The following is a 21,684-nucleotide window of genomic DNA, read 5'->3' on the forward strand; positions in this document are numbered from 1 at the left end:
GTCAGGATGATTTCCTACTAAGTGTGTGAACAAATTTACTGAAGATCCAACATAAAACTGAAGTTCATTTAGTTTTGTTAACATCAAAGGTTGTTTTACAGACCCTCTTGAAGCAGTTCTGCAACTGTTTGCTTTGCATAGCTGGGCTCAAGGCCAAATCTGCTGGCTGCCTGCATTATTTGCTGTCAAAAGACACCCCTGGGGCTTGATTTTACGTGGATCTTCAGGATGCTCTGCACTTTGTAGCACATGTGTCCCTTCAGCCCCACTGTGCTGTGCCTGGCTGCTTCCATTATCTATCATCTGCCAGGTGAGCACACAGCACTGACACAGGGCAGAGCAGGCAGCCTAAATTTCTGCTAATAGGGAGCCATCCCTGTCTGCTGAAAGGTCAGATTTGTTAGGAGCAGCCTGGTTTCCAGCTCCCTAAAGGGGCAGTAAGGATGCAGGGAGAACCCTAGGTTTCAGCCTATTTTCAGATTAGATCAGGTACAATTTAGGTATGAGTGTTTGTACCCCAGCAATAATAATGGTTTCTAAAAACCCAACAAAGAATAACTTGATAAAGAACTTAAAGGACTGCTAAGACAGGTATCTTTGCTGATTTGGAATCATCTTAATTGATGAACTGTTTCAGCTAAGCTTTATTCTGCTCTTTAGCATTTAATTGCAGTCTTCAGTTAATATTTATAGGTTTTTTTATTGTTGCAAAAATTTTGTGTACCTTGTTTTACTTCAGTCTATTAATTAAAGAGGGACTGATTGTCAATCTAAATAAACCTGATAAACTTCAAATTGAAAGTAATGTATTCTTGGTAGCTTACACTTACTAAAATAAAAGACAAGAGAAGACCAAAAAATCATTCCGTGGTTATATCTACATGAACATTCTTAATTATCCCAAGTTATGTTTTAGAATGAAAAGCTACTCCACCAGTGAGGCATGACAAATGATGTATTTTTGCTTAATATAACCTCTGTCCTTTTTTCCTTATTATTTTGTTTCATTCCATCAAGGATGTTTTTCAGTCTTCCACCTGGTTGAAGGTGAAATAACTTTTGAATAACTTTTCACCAGTAGTAAACTCTGGAGTTACGTGTCAGAACTTTCTGATGTGTGCTTCTAAATGTCACACTTATTTATTTTTGTCAACATAGTATTTATGAATGGCAAATTCTTGGAGGAAGCAAAGTAAAATCAAAATGTGTTCATTTTCTATCGCAGAACAACAACCCAACAGCAGAAAGAACTTGAAGGTCAGTGTGCTCGAAGCAGCTCCCCAAGGGTCTGTGTCTCTGTAGGACTCCCTGTGGGATGCTGTTTGTGCATGGTTGTGGGGCTATACTCACAGCCTTAGCAGGGCTTTGTAGAAGGGCCTTGTGAAGAAAGCATCAAGAAGGTACTGATGGATGAGAGCCAGGCCAAGAATACGACCGCTGAACCTGAACCTGGGAAATAAAAATGCAGAGTTAATGAAGTGCAACTCAAGACTTCCAGTATAGAAACTTACACAGGTACTAACTGGGGCTTTTTTGTTTGTTTGTTTCTGAATTAGTTTTTCACATTTATTCCCTGATTTTTTTTTTCTGAGCAGACACTAAATGCCACTCCTCCCATGTCTGATCAATAATGGATTTCCTTGATGCACCTCCTGCTGTAGCCATACCTGCAGCTGGCATGTTATGTGCTCTCCTATGCCAAAGCAATGAACACTCACTTTCTGTGATCTCTTTTTCAATGTTCTTATGTACACTGACTACATCCAACACAGTATTTGGCCAAGGAAATATTATAATGCTCCACCTCAGCAGAAAAAATGCTATCGCAAAAGAGGTGCAAAGGATGTTTGGAGACTCAGCATATTCAGTTTCTGACAAGCTACAACCCTGTCTGAGGTGGGGCTTTAAAGTACTTTAAAAGGGTAGTGAGTTGATCTGGTAGGGGAAAACTGTTTAAAATAGTTCAGCTAACTGTTGTGACCAAGGACACATTAATATCAGCATCTAAAGTTCAGGCACACTGTTTCAGACCACTTTCTAAATTTTGCTGCTCAGCTGTTCTCAGTTTTTGCACACTCCTGTGTTTGTTTCTAAGAACAACCACCTCCAGTCCCACTACAGGTACACTCAAATAGCACCCTACCCATTATAATCTGTGACTTGTGATAATAATCTATTAAATTTTTCTTCCTATGATTTCTTCTATGACTTATTCTATATTTTTCATCAAACCTTCTTTTAAATCAATTATCTTAGACGGAAAACCACAAAACTGGTGTGAGTCCAGGTGAGTTTGATTTTTGTAAGAACAACCCCCAACAGCCATTCAAGACTTGCTTACATGTAAGAAAGGAAAAAATCCATCACTCCAAATGTGAGAACTCCAAATCTGAACTGACTGGTAACACAGAAAAGTTTTACTGCACAAAAGATGAGAAATATATCAAAAAGTGTAGAAACCATTCCTTCCGCTGACAGGAATCAGTGCAAAGACCGGTCCTGCACAAGAATGAAACACGAGTCTGATTGTATTAAAGGTGGCAAAGAATATCTGTTCAATCAACTGAATGCTCACGGGACAGAACAACAAGTGCTTAGTATGTCAAATGGGGCACAAAATAGCCTGCTGTGGGCCCAATTAGCATTTACATCACCACAGGAGCTGCCTCTGGGTCCCCTGAATCTGGGAAAGGTGCTTATGATATGCAGCTGACCAGCCACAGAAGAATGATTATATTACCCCTCACAGCTGTTTCCACAGCAGCAACAAAAGGCAGCTGTTGGCTCTAGTTAGGGCCTGCTTCACTTCACTTGTGCTTCAGTGCAGCGCTTCCAGCAGAAGGCAAGGAAACGAGGGGCAGCTGATACAATGAAAGCACAGTGGAAGCCAGACAGCTCAAACCCCAGAAATGCTGAACCTGTAATCTGTCACTTTTATAGCACCTCCAGGACCCATAATCAAGTCCGTTTGTCCTAAACAGCGCGTGTCAGCTTTTTTGGTTTTGTTCTTCACCCCCTTCCATCCCCGGAGGTTTTGAAAGTGAGCACTGCATGAAAATGCTGGGGGTGTTCCTCACCAAGTGCTCACCCCACAGCTGTGTGGGACTGGGCAGACAGGAGCCACCTGGAATAAAGCAAAAGTGAACTGCCAGGAAAGATTTGGGAATGTGGCTTCTCCTACGAAACTGACTGAATGTGTGAACAGCATCCCTTTTCTCCTTGCTGCTTGTTTTCTTCTGCATGGCTTTGAGGGCATTCCTGCAAAGCTGACACAAATGGGCTGTGCACCTACAGCAAGGTGTTTACAGCTAGGGGCACATGTTACAGGGGCCATTAATGGAGAGCCTGATTTGAATCAGTGCCTTGTGGCAGAACTGCATCAAACCATCCCAAAGCCACAGGCAGCATTTCTGTGTGAAAGGTCCAAGCCTGGCACACCAGCCTAAAAACACATGGGATAAGTGAGATGAAATAATTAATAAAACATTGCCACTGCTGATGGCTATCAATACAATGGATAAAAAAGCTGTGCTGCAGACTGTATTCCCTCGCAGCTCTGTATCACCCCAGAAAAACATGGTGCTGTGTGGCCAAGGCAAGTCAGCTCTCCAGCCCACAAACCCTTCTGCCCCTGCACAGAGCCTTGGTATCTCTGCAGAGATGCGCTACACTTGACTCTCTTCTGAAGAATGGTGTAGCAGAAGGTTCTCTGGCCCCTTGTCCCTGCTGGACAGGGCCTGGGACCAGACATGACACTTCTCTGGTCCAGCACTGAGAAACGTGGACCATGGTAAGTCAGCAGATACCTATCAACAGGAGCCATTTGCTGTCTTTCTCAGAGAACAAATACACAATTTATCTGTGTGTGGGTCCATTCAGTTCATCAAGCTGCCACTACACTCAGACAAGCATAGCAGTCCCACTTAAAAAGTATCAAAACTTACAAAAAAGTAAGAAGAAACAAATTGCCCTCCTTAAAAAAGCCAGTTAAAACAAAGCCAGACTCTTGTGTTTATTTCTTCCTCAAAGATTTAGAGCACGGGTGAGATTTAGAGGTGGGTAAAACAGTCCTTTCAGAACAAAACAAGTTTTCTTGACAGAATAAGCAACACAAAGGTAAATCCTGGCTCGAGGGCACATACCTTCCTTAAGCCTGAATTACATTTATCTTTCCAAGGAAGTGTAAAATACTTGTTTGGTTTCTTTCTAGCAGAAAAGCTAGTTTGGGAGAGGTGGGGAATGCAGGGTCTTGCTCTGGCCTTTTCTTTCAACACCCTTCCCTTTTGGAGACAATGATTGAGTCTGAGTAATGTGCTCCAGCAAGAGGGTAAATGCAGGAGGGAGTTAATGAACAGGAAATGGTGGAACGAGAGACAGAATTAATGAGCAGTGGAGCTGCTCTGGTTTGACTGCCTATTGACACTGTTCGTCCACTCAAAAAAGACATTGTGTGCACCTGCTTTCTAGCTGTTAACAGCACTACTCTTTGACCCATTTGCAGAAATTTCCACTGTACCCAGCTAATTCCTTTTCCTTCTGGAGGCTTCAGGTGCCCCTGAAGCAGCCACAACAGCCCATTGCAAAATAACAGGTTCACTCCCCTGGATGGGGCTCTGTGAATATTTATTGCATATTCATGTGCTCAGGGAGAGACAAATCCATGCTGAAGCAGCAACTAGGCAATACATTTTCCTCCCACTGCAGCTGAGTCACAGGAGATTTAAGTACTCTGGTCCTTATCATATAGCACCAGAGCAAGGCAGGACCCACAGTGACCCACAATTTGGTACAGGGCTCTCTCTTAATGGTTCAATGAATGGAGTTCTACTTCATATGACAGTTTTTCCTTGGATTCAGATGGATAACGATACACCTTGAAAAGATTGTGATCTGTGTGTACTGAGGAAGAACAGTCTTTATCATTCTATTGGTAATGCCTTGGGAACCATGCCTTGTGGGCTAAATTAGGTGTGGTGTAAGAAACTTCAAATCCTAAAAAGAGGATGCACCTGATTAAATAAAAAAGATTGAAAATCCTGCAAACCTTATATCACTCAAATACATCAGCTGCATTTAAATGTGCCCTTCTTGGTACAGTAGCTTGTGAAAAAATATTCAAAGTAGGGCTTGAGAGATATAAATATAGCATGGTTCACATCAAATTTGAAAATGTCACTTTCACAAGATTTGCTTTCTGTAAGTGAAATGTACACATTCTGTTGCACCAGTTTTAAAACTCCTAACTGTTTAATCATGCAGATGAACTTTTGGCCACCTGAAAGACAAGCTGAGCAAACGAGGCTACACTGTGGTCCAGGGTTTCTGTCCTTGGCAGCTCCTCTGAGGACAAATGATATTTGTCAGGTGGATCCACCTGGAGAGCCTATTAGTCCTTTCACAGTGGGAGAGACTGGATGTAATCTCAATCGTTATGGATACCAGAGATTCTAACAAGAGGAAAATATTTATAAAGGCACCGTCATGGCAAATACTTCACCTTGAGCATGCATCTCATTAGACAACAGAGAATTCAGTCATGAAACAAAAGTTTGTAGGAAACTGAGCATCATGGATTCAAGAGGTTGTGGTACAGCTTGTTTAAAGCACTGTTAAAAGTACCATTGTTATGAAGACACTTGTGAACAACCTGAAGGTGAGAAACTGCTGATTAAAGGAATTAAAAATCAATTTTTATAGTCTAAAATTTTGTGATTTGCAATCTTTTGATATGAAGGGGGACACAACATGCAGAGGAAGATGTACTGAGTCTATGATTTCTGAATTTTGGTGTTATCACCAGCACTAGCAATTTTTAGAAAAAGAACTTCTTCTTTTAATGCATGAAAATGGTAAGAATGTGTATTTTGCAAAAAGAGTCGACCACCAAGATAGTTACAACAACTGTGCCTGGACTCATACATTAAGAATTTTAAGCAATACTGGCAGTGTGTCAGGCACATGCTCCAGAGGTCTGTGTCTAGATGTTGGAAGTACCCATCCTTGTGTTGGCTCAGTGCAGGACATGGCCAACATGTGCTACATGAGCTACACCTACAGAGAAATGATCTAGCAGAAGATCAGGTCACCTCTACAAAACCTTGTCAGTGGATCAAATCCACACCTCTGTCTATCAGCCCTCATTAACAAATGCCTTTCTTTAATTTGGTGTGCACATGTAACCCCTGCTCACTCAAATGAAAGAACATCTGAAGGGGCTAATGGGATGACATGAAGCATTCTTCTGTCAGGAAGGCTGAGCCATGCAGGCTGGGACAGCTCACGTGTTCTCTTTATCTGACTTGCATCTGCAAACTCTGCAGACTCCTCTTTGCCACCGTGTCATTTGGCCTTGTGGCAAATGTGCTCCGTGTGTCTGCAGGTTCAGAGGTGGATGCTGTGGCATTCCAGCACCATGCCTCTTCAGTTCAGGAACCTGATGACCTCATGTGTCATTAATATGAAAGGAATGGCTCTTACAAATGCTGGAGACAGAAGTTCATGAAGTCTTAGCACATTAAAGAGAAAAGGTAAAATAACTCCTAAATTAGTCATAGAGGAGAATTCCAATGTAAGGAGTAACAGGAGAACTGTTGGCTCATCTTCTTTTCTTATATCCATCTCTAATATGAAGATTCTTTAGAGAGATCAAGATCTTAGAGAGACCAAGATACAGTGTTGGGTCACATTTGCACAGCATCTCCCAATGCTGCACTGACTCCAGTATCTAACTACACTGGCATCCCACATGAGAGCTTACACTAGATCCCTACAAGCTTCTTTTGAAGGAATGGTAATGACTCACCCCAACCAGGTTTTGGTTTTACTTCCTGTGCATTATGTTCTAAATACTGAAATGGATCTTATCTCATATATGGTCAAAATTCATTCCAGGTTTTCATTCCAGGTTGACTGAGTTTGTAAGGGGAAACTCCATACTTCCTCACTGTGAAACCACAGAAAACTCTGTCAGGTAAGCTTCATTTTTTCAACCCATTTTTCAATTAAAATTTAAAGAAAACATTTAGGACTACTAACATGGACCAACTGTGTGTGCAGATTTCCACCCTGGAAACTGATGAACCTTAAATAGTTAAGAATCTACAGGGATTGATTCCTGCTGCCCCAGAAAATGTGACTGGGATTTAATAGAGGATACATGCTACTCAGAACCAAGGCATTTCATTCAGGCATCAAAAGATCAAGAAGCATATTCCATGAGCCTCTCTTTGATAATCCTATCTGCTTATTATGCCTATAAAACTTAGGAGTTTTATTGATATTTTCAAGGAAATTTGTTACACTCATTTAAGAAAGCACTAGCCTCTCTTAAGCAGCCCCTACTGTAAAGTGGAACAGTCCAGCAAACCTGCTTGTGCAGTGTCATAAAATACAAAGATAGTGCTCAGAAAGGATGAGAAATATAGGTGCATCACCCAAGAACTGAAATTAAATAAGAAAAGAAAAAGGATGAAAAATTATTTTCAGAAAGAAAAGCAAATTGGTACGAATAAAATTCCTTTACATTTGAAATACTGAACAGATAAGTTTCTTTAGATGAAAACAAGCCTTTCTTTAGATATTTTTAGTTTTGGTGGGCACCAGAGTTTCATATGATGAGTAACTTTATGTGAGTCAATCTCTCATTTTATTGCTAATTTGTGCATATATTTTCTGCTGCAAAAGGTCAGTACATTACTGGCACTTCAGTAAGTCCTACTTCCATTCTCTGGATCTATCTGCAAGTAGAACACATTTCTTAGTACCAAGGAGTAGCCACATGAAAAAGAACTATTGCTTACATGTGATGGAAATGTGAGCTATCCATGTCCTTTTAAATCTCTGGAGCTCATGCATCCTAAATTAGCAACTAAACCTCAAACCATTCCTGAAGCCTAAATTACCAGCAACTGAAAAACAAAGAGATAATCCAAACCTTATTGCTTCTTTATTTAACCTAATCAGATCCTTCAAGTCTTTTCCTTGTCCCTAATCTAGCCATTTGTTCACTCAGAATATCTTTTAATCTTTCTTATATCCTGGCTATATCCACCACAAAAGAAAAGGTTAAAAGACTAATTGTGTCACAGAGAAGAAAGCATGAATTTATGGCAAAAGCTGCAGGCTATTCTGCTTTATCCAGAAAAATGAGAGGCAAAGATAATGTAGATAAGGGAAATTCATAAAATCCCCTTGGGTTTCTCTTCAACACAATCCATCAGATGGTTCCTTTCCTCCGCACAGTAGCTCCAGATAAACGCTCACAGGACAAAGGGCTCCAGCTGCATTAGCTCAGCACTGCAGCCAAGTCAGGAAGGCCCACACTGGAGTTGCTGGCACTGCCTTCTTGCACATCAGCTGAACTGTGCCAGAAGTTCTCACTGCAGGAGCAGGAATTCCTCTGCATGGGGCCATGGCAGGCACACCAGCCTCGGTGTCATGGGCTGTCTGAGCACCAGAGACACCAAGTGCTGGAAGCAGAGAGCTGATTTCCAGGTCTGCCTTTAAACTAGTAAGGAGATTTAAAATGAACATGGTCTCCCTCTGTAAGAAGAAATCTATGCTAGGTATCATTTTACCAGTAACAGGTTCCACGAATGCAGGGGTTTGGAGGAGGAGAGGAGGAGTGTGCAAGCGCTGAAGTGGCCATCTCTGCTTGCAGAGCCAGCTCTCAGCCTCATGACTATGATGCACAGTCATCCCCCTGTGAGAGAACCCCTGCCAGAACACAGCAGCACGAGCACCACTAACCTCCATCAGCACCAGGTTGCCTTTAGCTTCTCTTGCTGGTACAAGGGATGAGACACACTGGCCTGGGAGACTCTTGGCAAACACTCCTCTGCCCAGCAGCTATGGAGGGGATACACACCGAGGTATGAACTACTGGCTAGCAGACAACAAACCCCTACATTTTGTGATTCTCAGATCCTAGACTTTATTGCTTACCGGGAATTTCAAAGCAGAGAGATCAACTTCCAGAGGAGATCAGTGCCAATATTTCACATGAAAATTGACAAAACTTAAATACAAAAGTAGAATACCTTATCTGAAGGTATCCAGAGAACAAGTGATAGAGAGAGCAATGGAATCACAGTCCTCTGAGTCCCTTCTCCATTTTAGTTGTTTAGTCTATTTGACATTTTATATGTTTATCAGTGTATCATCAGTTCCTCATAGATCAGTTCAGTTTGATGCTTATGGGTTGTTCTATTTCAAACAAGCAAAAGTACATTTTCATCAAAGACTTTGATTTCTCAGTCAAAGACTTTGGAAGAGTTGTTGGTGGGCACTTTACAAACCTATGAATTGGTGAAGTTTCAGACATCATATGACTTATGTTTGCTTTCCATAGCTTTGCCATGTGTTGAAACAAACTAGTCAAGCTACAGGGAAATCACAGATTTAGTCATCTGCCAGACATGAGGGTCATAAAAACACAAGCTGCATGACTGCACATTTTCCTTCAATGGCTAACTACAAACACTGCAGCCACAATAACTGACTTATTCTCAAAGGAGGCACATCCTTTCCAGCCTCTCTGGGGTATTTAAGCATGAGAGAGACTGCTCATCATAAAGTCCTGGTAAGCACCCAGGAATGTTTACCCTGCATGGTGAGAGGTGATGCAGATATCCTTGAGCTAACTGCAAACAGCTCACAGGCAGTGCAGAGCCCTCTGGACTTGCCACCCCTGTCCAAAGCCACACACTTGGGTCTGCACTGTGCTGCAACTCAGCTAAGGATGCCTGTCTCTCAGGATGAGGATTCTCAATTGAGTAATGTCAGAAATCTGTGTGCTGATATTCAGACATGCCATGAATTGCTGGGCAGTCTCTTACAAGTCTTGTTTTGCAAATCATTGAATACTTCCAACTTTTATTAATATTCAGACATGCCATGAATTGCTGGGCAGTCTCTTACAAGTCTTGTTTTGCAAATCATTGAATACTTCCAACTTTTATTAATACCACTGCAAACTGACCACTCTGATCCTCTTCTGGGAACATGCAGAATAGCAGAACGTTTGCATTTGTGTTCTGAAGCCTAAGAAAATTTTTTTACTTTTCTTTACAAATCTTTCCAACACAATTAAATAATTCCAGTTTCTAGTCTGCCATTCTCTGGAATGGAAGAATAAGTCACAGTGTAAAAAGCTTCCTTCAATGAGCCACGAGATACTGAATGTATACTTCTGTATTCTTGCTATCACATGAACTTTTCTTATAGAGGGTGAACAGCTTAGGATTTTTCTCATCCTCCATAACTTTATGGGAATTTTGAAAAATGTTCCTCTTCCAAGCTGGGGCAAACTGACAAACATTACATTTCTCCCTTCAAAAACATACATATCAGATAAAATTAAATCTTTAATATTCCCCTTTTCTGGAATTCAATGTAACACTAAGGTAACATACTGAAACTAAGAACAACTTTCAATGAACAAATGAAACATCTAACTTTCATAACATCCCAGGGAGAGGCTACGGAAACAGAAATGCCTTTGCTACTCAAAAATACCCAAAATGAATTTGGGTGATTTACTGAAAACAATATTGCTCTACAAGCAGTCTTTCTTTTGATGTATGAATTGTGTTGCTTACGAAAGAAGATTATCTTGGGAATTTCTGCACCTGCTTTAGCTGAATTTTCTTTACCTTGCTGAAGTCTGAATAAAACACAGTGAGAAATAAGGAGGGGAATGATGACTGAGCAATACTTCATAGTGACAGCTCAGCCTTGCCATTCCAGTGGGACTGGGACAGGAGATACGACAACATTCATCACTCCCAGGGAGTTTTTCACCACTACCAATACACAGACAATCACTGCCCATCCTGCTGCTTCCCTGCAGGCCCACGTGCCTGGGGACAGCCTGGACCTTACGCTTTTCTCCTCTGCCACATGCAAGGTGCAGAACTACAGAGATTTTCATGGGAAGCCTCCCTACCATGGGCAGATTTAATCTGCAGCATTGCAAAAGACTAAATGGCCCTAAGCAAGGGAAAAACCCATAAATATGACTTTTGTAAATACAGAACAAAACAGAAGAGCCGCCTTTCCCTCAAATCAAACTCTAATTTGGAAGAAGTGCTAGAGAGACTCTGAGACTCAGGGAAGGGAAAAGGGGTAGAGACTGTGAGAGACATCTCTTCTTTCAACTCATAAAGCAAAACCATTTTGATCCTCAAAAGATCTTGGAAAAAATTCTCTAGTAAGAGAGAGAAAGTCAAGAGTAAGGTAAATATAAAGCAGAACCTTTTCTAAAAGAAAAAATGGTTGCTGTACAAGCTCAGTTAGGAAGAATGTTTTTTTCTCCTTCATTTTTGGTTTGCCTTTAATCTTCCAATTCCTCCTGACCCTTAATAAATAATTAACCAGCTGTTGAGGCAGGCTGTATGTGATACAGTCATACATCAAACTTAATGGGAAAATCAAAGTTTACTTAAGTACAGGAGGCATTGAGAGAGATCACAGTACAGCAGCAAGAAGGCATTTCAGTAACATACCCTTTTCACACAGTGAAAAGGTCTTATAAATTATTTCAGCTGCACATTTATTTTAATATAATTCTTGTCCAGAAGATTTACAATAGTGCTTGAAAATTTCTCATGCAGACATAATTTATTTAAAATAAGATATTGCTAGTAATTAAAATTTATGGTCTAACATAACATTAAATGCTTTGGTTTTCTATGGTGCCTTTCATCTGAAAATTTCAAAGCAGTTCCAAGCAGTACTGTACATCAAACGGAATTCAAGTTGATTACATACTAGGAAATCTCTTCAGATGGAAACTGAGGCAACCAGGCAATCATCTAATTTCAAAAACAACTGGATGTAGCTTGATGCCTCACTCTGGGGTGCATTATCTGAGTTTTTAGGGGATGATTTTTCAATGTTTAGCACAAACAGACCCTTTCAAGACAGCTGCAAAATTGGTCTCCTAAACTAATTCCTTCCCCAAATGCAGACCCACACAAGTAGCCCTTTTAAGCCCAAAACCAGACTCAGTGTTTCTAACTCCCTGACTGAGCAGGTATTGGGCCCTATGTAGGTTGCCTGCCACAACAGCTGAAAAGTCAGAGAGATTCCTGAGTAATTCAGACCACGTATTCCCAAGAGCTCCCTTCAGTCTGTGGAGAGGAGTAATGGCTGTTTCCAGACCTCCTGCTTAGATGCTGTGACTACATTTCTCCACTGTTTCTATAAAGAGCCAGGGACTGTGTCTAAATCCATCCCATGAGCTGGTCTGCATTGGAATACAACCCATTAGCTCATAAGGCAATTTGTCACTTTCTTTAAAAACACTTTAATTGAAATAAGTAAATCTCTGTGTAGAAGGATTATCGGAGGTTTGTTTCCTATAGATCTGCCTCTGATGGCCCCACATTACCACACTGCAGTAGCTCCAGTTCCTCCTCCACATTTCTGCTAGCACTTCCCAGGCTTTGGAGTATCTCCAGTTTCTCCCTTCTGTCTCCCCTGAGCATGCACAGCTCTGCCTCACATCCCCGAGCTACCAAGCAAGACAATGTGCCTGCTTTGCATCCTGTGCCTGGGATGGACCTGTCGGCTTACTTATGCTGCCTGGCCAGCTGTGAGGACAGACAGCACACATCCCTGCTGAGCTCTCCCCCCACCTCTCTGAGCCACTCTTCCGTGGATCTGTCCTTCTCACAGACACAAGTTTGACAAAGCTTTTAGGAAATTATTATCTTCAAGACATTTACCTTCCTGTCAGACAGGTCTTAAAACTGATTAGGAATCTGTCTGATGGATAGGCAGGGCAAATGCACAAGGCACAACTCATAAGGAAACTGGGGTAAGAAAACCAACCAAGCTCTCTAAGGAGAAAAGACAGCTGAAGTTGCAACATTCTCAGTTCTCCTTGGGTTTATTATAACAAAAAAACGGAAAAAAAACAACACCCTGCATTCTCTAGCACGCTAGAGATGGATAGTGCTGGTTATGTGGTTTCTCATTTACACAAAATAAATAAAAGGGATCCTCAGAGGTTGGCTGGGGCTCTGCCCCCACAGCATCGTGTAGGCAAAGGGAGCTGCCTTTGCCTGTGTGCCAGAACACGTAAAAGCAAGAGAGGCACTGCCATGCCTGAAGCAATCAGCCCTGATGGGAGACAGCATGTGTTTGCTCAGCTCAGCCAGTTGCAGTGACCATGTCAGCTGACTTGGAGCACAGGGAAAGCAAGATCCTGTCTGCATGGAGAATGGGTGCACCAGGCTTCCATCTGCCTGCAGAGTGAGATGCAGATATAAATGCAAGTCTTCTGTTTGACTCTGCTCAGTGGCACAGACAAGAATATGAGAAGGAGGACTGGAGAGAACAAAGAAAATTCATTATGGGAAATGAATGAAGAAAGTTCTATCCCAAAGCAGTTTTAAATGAACATCAAGTTATAGAGTTCATTAGGACAACGTGGCCAGCAATAATCTACAGCTTCTGGAGATCTGAGCATTGGGTCTATCATGTCTGTGGCCTTCAGCAGGATTCTGAACAAAAACATTTTACTCACAGGTCTTCAACTTTCTAAAGGGTCTGATAAACAAATGCATTAATTTTCATATGAATTAAAACAAAGAAAATACAACAGGGCTTCTCTGAGACGGATACAAAATGGTAAGTATGATTAGCAAGCTGTAAATGCCTCTAAGATAACTGTAGCACTGGGGTGCTGCTCTCTGGCTGCATAAATGTCACAGCAAGGTCCACAAATGCTTACTATTACAAAAACCCATGCTGTTACTAATTCACAATGAAAACACAGAAAAAAGATGTTTCAAGTTAAGATCCCTCAGATCTCCAAATGAATGTCTGTGAAAGATTTTTTTCTGTCTAGGCCATTTGGCTTTTTATGCAGAGGCTGGGCTTGTTTTCACATTTTTTTCTTTTGTTCCACATTTTGCCCACTTGTGTGGAAAAGGGTGAAGTACCTCCAGTGGGGGTGTATTTCAGAAGATGTTTTCAAATATCTAGGCAAAAAGCTAGACACATTTACCTAGACCAGACAGAATGGCTCATTACTGGCACGGATTAAAAGCAGCTTTTCTGGCTATGAGCTTCAGGTACATTCTGTAGCATGCAGATAAAAACATATCATCAAACTTCTTTGGTCTAGGAGTTGTACCTGTCCTTTCAGATAGAAAGGGATTTAAAATATTTTAACTTTAAAAATGTGTGATATCTTATATTTTGTGTGTTCAGTATGCACATATGTCAACTGAAGGAAAAAGTCTTATTCAATGGAAGCTTGCAGGAAAGGTGTTAAATCTCAGTTTCTCCATAAATGAGAAATATTTTCCAGTCATTATGTCTCTTTCTTAACTTGGCATACATACAACTAGTCTGTGCTTTGATGTGCTCATTTTGGACTCAGAATGCTGTTTGTACAAAGAGCAAAGCATGAAATAAGCCACTAAAAGGGGCAGAACTGTAACTTTTAGGCTGTGGAAAAGGAGCAGTGCATTTCTCCATCCTGCCAATATGAATAAAACTTCACATCTTTGCATTTTCTTGCATTTATCTCAAATTTATCACTGTTCACTTAAGAAAATGTAAAATAATTTTGAAAGCATTTTTTTTACTAGCTCTGTTTCTTTAAATATCTGTGTCTGGAGAGGTCTTGCAGAAGTACCAGAGAGAAAAACATGCCAAGGGTAGATTTCACATAAATAACAAGCCCCACAGCACCAAAAACCATACCAACCAGTTGAAGAAATCTGCAAATCTAACCCAATTGTGGTTGTGTGGTTTTCATGACTGACATCAGACTTCAAGCTTTGAAAAGACTATGAATATTAATTACCTGTGACCCTGGAACCCTCAGACTGATTCATCTGTGTTAGCTGGTGCTTCATAACCGATTTGAGAACAGGAAAGTGATGTCTATTTCTGGCATGTGACAGGGAGAAGGCTCTGCTGGAATCTTATCAACAAGTAAATCTGAGAAACAGAAGTTCTAGCTCTGACTTTGATGAGAATGAAGAAAGCCTGGGAACACCAGAAAACCTCATTCCTCAGGAACAAACAGCAACAAGGCAGTTAGTACAGAGTCCTCACAGAAGTTAGCTTGTAAAGCCTTAATGGGAAAACTGTACTCAGTTTCAAGAAGGTTGATCCAATTCCTATCTTTGCTGGCTGCACAGAATTCTGAACATAGAACTCTAGGGTTACAAATGAATAGCTGAGATCAGTCACACAGTATAGAAACATTTAGAATGTCTAGATATCTACAAGCCAATCATGAAACCTATCAGGCTAATTATAAACTGCTGGTCTCAGGCAATTATTTCCATAACAGGTTCATGAAATATTTCCAAGCACAGACTGGATTGTTTATCTTTCCCTTGGGTCATGCAATCTTGCCCTATTTACAATATTGCATGTGCAAGCCTCTTCATTCATAGCATTATTTCCTTCTGCAGGCCAAGAGGCCAAATTTATCTTCTTAAAAATAGGAAAACAAAATGTCTGAAGGCCAAATAACATTCTGCATGCAAGAAGCTGGATTGATATGTGCAGTTGGAGAAACAGCCCATGTGTCTAACTGCTGTTGATTTTTGAGTTAAATGCTAACTGCTACAGGAAAATCATATTAGGTGTTCTTTCTGCTGTTCTGTATACCCAGGACACCTTTAAAAACCTGCCTCTTTCATGTTAAAATCTCCCAAGGCACAGAAGAACAAAATGAAGGGATCAAACACAGAATATATGTTTTGCAGTAGAATTTATCATTTAAGAAAACTGCAACTCTTTGCTAGGACAGTGTTTATAACACATGAGAGCCAAGGGCACGTTTTACCTGCTGCTGAGATAACATGGCAACACCATCTCTGGACACAGAGGAGGCTATGAAAAAACTTTATCACTATGTGGGCAGAATGATCGTGGGTTTGCACCTGCCTAGTTGGCTCTCTGCCTGGAAGTCAAAATGCATCTCCACAAATAACAGCCTCCTAAATCAGAAGTTTATCCATGCTGTCTGTTAAGGTAGGACACAGGACAGACTTTATTTCTTCTTGAAAACTAGGAAGGCTCCAGATAATGTCTAATGAACAGGATTGCAGTGGGAGGTGAACAAGCTGTAAGAATCAAGCTGCTCTCCTCCTGCTCATGTCAGTAGAGAAACACTCTAAAGCAAAGATCATTGTTAGCTCCACTGCTGGAAATGATAATACAAAAAAAATTCCAACAATTTAGAAACCATGCTAGTCCCAAGCAACATTCCTTTTCCCCTGGGTAACTTTAACAGTGGTGACAGCACAACTGCTTATGATCTCCCACCTGCTGTAAGCCAAGCAAAGGGGGATCTGTTCACAAGAGTGAAGGAACATGTACTATTTGCAATTTAAAAGGGGCTTGCCTCCCATTTTAAGAAAAGGATCTCTGAGAGGAGCCAGTAAGATTGACAAAGAAAACCATCATAGGAACAAGTCCATGTGGCAGCACTTCTTTGACACAATGAAATCCCACAAGGGACCAAGTGATGCCCGGGGCTCGGAGCCTATGCTTCACTTAACCACATCTGAAACTACCAAAGTGAAAACAACTCCCAAAGACAGACAGATCTGAAGGCAGAAAGAGAAAATGAGGACATCACAATATGCTTTCAGAACTTTTGATAAAGAAACAAGATCAGAAATTCGTCTACATACTTAGTAAGCTAAAATATCTGCTCACTCTTACGGCCTTGCCCCAGACAAGCAGGGACACTGTTAGGGAAGAAAAGGGACACTGCTTTCTCTGGGCCTTTTTTAAGGCCTGTGGTAGTAACAGAGCAGCAATGTGGGTCTCAGAGAACACTACACAGCTTAAAAACACAATGCTGTGTGATGTATAGAAAGTCATACTGGCTCTTCTTAGAAAGGCACCAGGAAGATGAAGACTAGATTAAGCAGAGCTCTTCTCCCTGTCCTTTTTATGTTCACACAGAAGTTTGCAAACATCAAGTCCCAAGTAATGCCAGCAGGATATTTTAATAGTAGTACTTCATCACAACTGCTTTTTCAGAGCCTGATCTTGTATTTATGCTTAGTTCATCTCTTCCTTTTCACAACCTACTTCCCCACCTCTTCCCAGAATTAGCAATATTTGTATGTACTCCAGTCTAAACTGGGAGCTTTTGTTTTGCTTTTCCATGTTTTTATTGCTCTGGAACAATTGTTCAGCTCTGCATAAAATGTTCTTACCATTCCAGGTGATTTTCAACAAAGGCAGACATGGGGCTGATCTGTACAGTGTAGGTGTCGTTGGCTGAGTACTCAAACAGCCCATAATAGGGATTGAAGAGCTCCTGAGACAGAAGGAAAAAGAATTCTCGGGAGGGGCCACTGTAGTCCAACCTGGAAAGAAAAAGGTAGAAAAGATAAAATGAGGCTCCCTACCATTTGAGTGGATTTCCTGGGTTTGCCTACATTGGGTGCTGTCTTAGTACAGCAGCCTGTGCAGTCAAGTGTTTCTAACATGATTTATCTCTCCTCTCAAAACTTGATTCCTGAACAAGTTGCAATGCCAAAACTTCACCAATATCCAGTCTCAAAACTTGATTCCTGAACAAGTTGCAATGCCAAAACTTCACCAATATCCAGTCTGATCTGGGAGGAATCATAACTGGGACACATTAAGTAGTTTACTTTCCTGTGTTCCAAAAGCTTAGCAAACTGGATGTACAAGGCTCAGCCTTGCCTCAGCTGCCTGGCCAGCAGGGCCAGCAGAAGGGTAGCTTTCTATTGAGTGGGTTTGAACTGCCTATTAACACCTGGGCTCACAGACCACAAAGCCTGGGCTAAAGCAGAAATCGCTCTGACCCTCCTACACTGAGATGTACCCAAATCTAGCCCCAAGGATGCTTTTTTAGCTACAGAAACCATATAGAACAAGACCAAATCCCAGCAGACTTGTGTCTCTTAAGACAGAATTCCTTGCTTGTTCGATCCAAGCCCTTTCTGTTATTTTCATGTGGTACACCTTAAATTGAGCTTTGCTGTTGTATGAATTTGCTCCATAGAAAGCCTCTTTTTTTCCCTTGAATTTTTTACACTCAACTTGGAAAACAAAAGGAAAACGAGACTAAAATTTTTCCTGAATGCTTTAAATGAGAAACGTGGTGGATTTATTAAAAAACAGATCATTCTCTAATAATGGTGAGTAGGTTTTTTCAATCTAAAATAAACCTACGTGTAGCAATATGAAGAAATGATCTGTAGCCATATATCACGTGTGCCAAAAGATTTTCTGAGGTGGACACTATTCCTTCTACTTAACAATTGTAAAGTAAGTTGAAAGCTCTGCAACTGGATCGGAATGGTCTGTGCTATGGAGTTATAGAAGCATAAGTGAAAGGGGCTGAATGATTGATTTGTGCAACTAGAAATATGGCAAAGGGCAGACAGGCTCATCCTCCTGTGTTTTATGTCTGGAGATTCAGTGCTCTCTTTGAGGAACTTTAGCTCTGGGATCGTGTGATGACATGAAAGCTACACCTGTAAAAGAGGATGATAACAAGCCCACATGACCCACCAGTGCCATCCATGGACCAGGTCTGGTTCCATGGACATCAATGTACTGGGTTAAGCCTGATAATGGCTGGAGAACTACAAACAAGGTGTGTCTATGTTCAAAAACCTCCAATGGGAGACTAGCTACTGCATTTCTGGGCAACACACTAACTCATCATAAAGCCTTTATAGTTAATTTTCAATGGCCTTTTTCTTTGAACTGTGGGAAGCTATGCCCATACAGCATCACGTGGCCATAGAGCATCAACTCATCAGTAGGGAATTGGCATCTTGGAGTCCTTCCAGCAGAATGTATATTAGCATTAAGCAGCAGAAACCCTAGAGGAATGTATCTTCAGATGTAAATCAATCAGTGAAAAATGAATGAATTTGCACATCAAATTGGTTTGTAATTTCTCCTGAGGACACCATGCCACACACAAAACAATATGACTTTGGCCAGTATTAGCATTCCAGAATGCTATTCCTAGAACATAAACTGAAGTGTGCTACATGTTTCTGCTTTACTTGCAGGCCAGAGGCAAGATCAGCTGTGAAAGATGACCTCTGTTACACAATACTGAATCCATAGATAATGAAAAGTAAGAGTGAAAAAACCCTGATACTGAGGTCACCAAGTGACTCTCTTTGAGACTGGCAACTTCTGTTCCCATTGTACATAACCTGTCCCAAGACAAGGGACAGAAGCCCTTCACTTGCCATGACACCTCAGAGCTGAGAGTGTCAGCATTTGCTGGACATGTTGAGAGTTGCCTCAGATACTGTCTGATACATTTGGGACCAAAATCCTACACACATGGTTTTTGAACAAAAGAAACTTTACATGCAAAGCTACTGAAATACAATTTCATGCCTTTTGTCCTATGGCACACTGGAAACACACACATAATGGTCATATATCTTTCCATTATAAAAGCGTGTGGATTAACCCTCAACTACAATGTAGTTCTTGAGGTGAGCCAGGGTGGATTTGAAAGGTTGTGCTTACAAACAAAAGGTATGGGGTTGGCTTTCATCATACGAAAATGGCTCGTGGATTTTAAGAGTTGTACGAAGCTCCCTGAGAAAAGGCCTTCTCAGGAAACTTCCATTGCTTTCAGATTCCAACTGCACGAATTAAATTTTAAGGACTAAACAGCATTAATGCTTCTCACTTAAGATGGAAACAAGAAATCCACATATGGATAACAAATGATCATTAGTTGGCATGCAAAGCTAAAATTTTTAAAGCAAAACCAGATCTACTGTGTAGAGTTAGAGTAACAAACTGGATAAAGGTCTGGTCTCTAGCTATAGCCTTCAGCCCGATTCAGTGTGTAAATATTGGCCTGGAGTTGAGTTTTCCCTTCCAGCCTGACAAAAAAACTACAGCAAACAAGATGACAATAGATTTAACCACTTAAAATGTCACTTTGAGACATCTAGACGGAAGGTGTTAGAGGAAAATGAAGTATTATTGTTATTGTTATTTTTAACAAATGTTTGCCTTGATTAAGATGAATCACTTACTCAGGGGTAAAACAAAACCAAAAAAAACATTACATAGCAAGAGCAGTTCAGCATTAGTCAACTTGTTGTTTTGCAACACAGCAGCTGCCTCAGAGCTGAGAGCATTGTGTGGTTCCCTACCCTTCCTCGCCGACGAACGTGACGTAGAGTTTGTTGCGCTGGAGCTCCTTGCGGGAATACGCCATGACCTGGTTGAAGGTGCCTTCCAGCAGGTGGTCACGCCGTATAATCAACCTGCAAAGGGAGGTGGAAACAAAGATCTGATCATGGGGTCTTGCGGGAGCCTGTGAGGCTGGAGGTAAACAACACCTATAAAGAGAGACATTGGTTCTCAGAGAAGTTCATAAAATGGCATCTGCTGGTGCCCGTGCTACTTCACCATTACGGGTTTCCACTGGCTTTTCTATGTGCCCTGAAGGTGAATTCCTTCACAGTGCCATGATTAGGTTCAAAGCTCTGCTGCTAAGACTCTCCGCAACACCCATATGTACAAATTTATGCGGTAGAGGGGGCTGTGAGTTCCCTCTGTATATGAAGTCCCAGCTTTCCGGAATTGGCCTCAAACACTTCCTGGATTTAATCCAGTGAATGTCCATGGACATACTGCCTCTGTGGCAGGGGAAGCAAAGGGAGTTATCAGCCTCTGTTTATACAACACATCTCTCATTCCCTTACTAATATCTACAACAACTTAATGGATAGTACTTTTACACACCATCTGTGCAAGAAACCCTTCTTGTTCATATGTTCACGGACACTTTAAAACAGACCTTCTAAAATATATTTAGTGTCTGCCTTGGACCCATTTAGCAGGACACCAAAAGGGGTAACCACCAGCTAACACTCCTCAGCTCTATAAGATCATTTTGCTGATGACATTTGCCTGGAATAAATTGCTTGGCTTCATACTTTTATTTTTTCCATAACAGATGTCCTTTGGTAGGAAGCCAACCTGAGGCATAAATTCAACCAGATGCCCAGGAAATACCTTAGAAACAGCCCACAGCCTTTGGCAAAGTTGGATAACTAGATTGAGCACAAGTTGGTACAGACTCAAAAGCCAGCTAACAAGATATATGGAAAGAAACTCCACAATCAAATGACAGAAAACCCCAAATACATGAAGACTGGCACAAATCTCTCCAGTTCAAATCCAGGAGGGCTATCAACACAAAGAACTATGGAAAGTTAAACCTGCATGTACAGACTAATTTGTGTAGGATCCTGTTCTGGCCCTGAGTTACACTGATACCCTGAGTTATACACATCTACTGCTATGTAGAGCCAAAGAATTTGGAGTCATCCCACCATTACAATGATATAACTGTTATTAATATCTGGTGAGTGTTTGCCTGTAAGGATAATTCTCCTACTGGCAAATTATAGATAGGAATATGAATATCCCTGTTAAATAGGCAAGAAATGGGAGAGTAAGAGAATACGAATCTTTAAGAAGAAAACTTCCACACAAAAGCCTCTTGAAGGTCACTCTTTTGCAGAGTATATGAAGATCTTATCTTTCCCTGAGGTTATGTAAAAAAATGCAATCTCCAGGGTGTTTTACACTCCCTATCCCTGTCCTCATGGATAGTGAATGACAAAAGACAAAGCTATGTCCCCTTAGACTAACTGAATGATTTTA

The 21,684-nt window shown here is 41.1% G+C and overlaps 1 protein-coding gene across 1 annotated transcript in view; it reads right to left on the reverse strand.

Annotated features, from left to right (window-relative positions):
- HECW1 (HECT, C2 and WW domain containing E3 ubiquitin protein ligase 1) overlaps positions 1-21,684 on the reverse strand; it is a 252,394-nt gene that overhangs the window by 18,940 nt on the left and 211,770 nt on the right. Inside the window, exons 21-23 of the mRNA XM_058825358.1 lie at positions 20,163-20,276; positions 17,205-17,357; positions 1,351-1,449 (exon numbers count right to left, since the gene is read on the reverse strand). Of these exons, the coding sequence (XP_058681341.1) occupies positions 1,351-1,449; positions 17,205-17,357; positions 20,163-20,276 (366 nt within the window). The remainder of the gene's footprint in view (positions 1-1,350; positions 1,450-17,204; positions 17,358-20,162; positions 20,277-21,684) is intronic.

The sequence above is a fragment of the Ammospiza caudacuta genome, chromosome 1, assembly GCF_027887145.1.
Source record: "Ammospiza caudacuta isolate bAmmCau1 chromosome 1, bAmmCau1.pri, whole genome shotgun sequence".
Lineage (NCBI taxonomy): Eukaryota > Metazoa > Chordata > Aves > Passeriformes > Passerellidae > Ammospiza > Ammospiza caudacuta.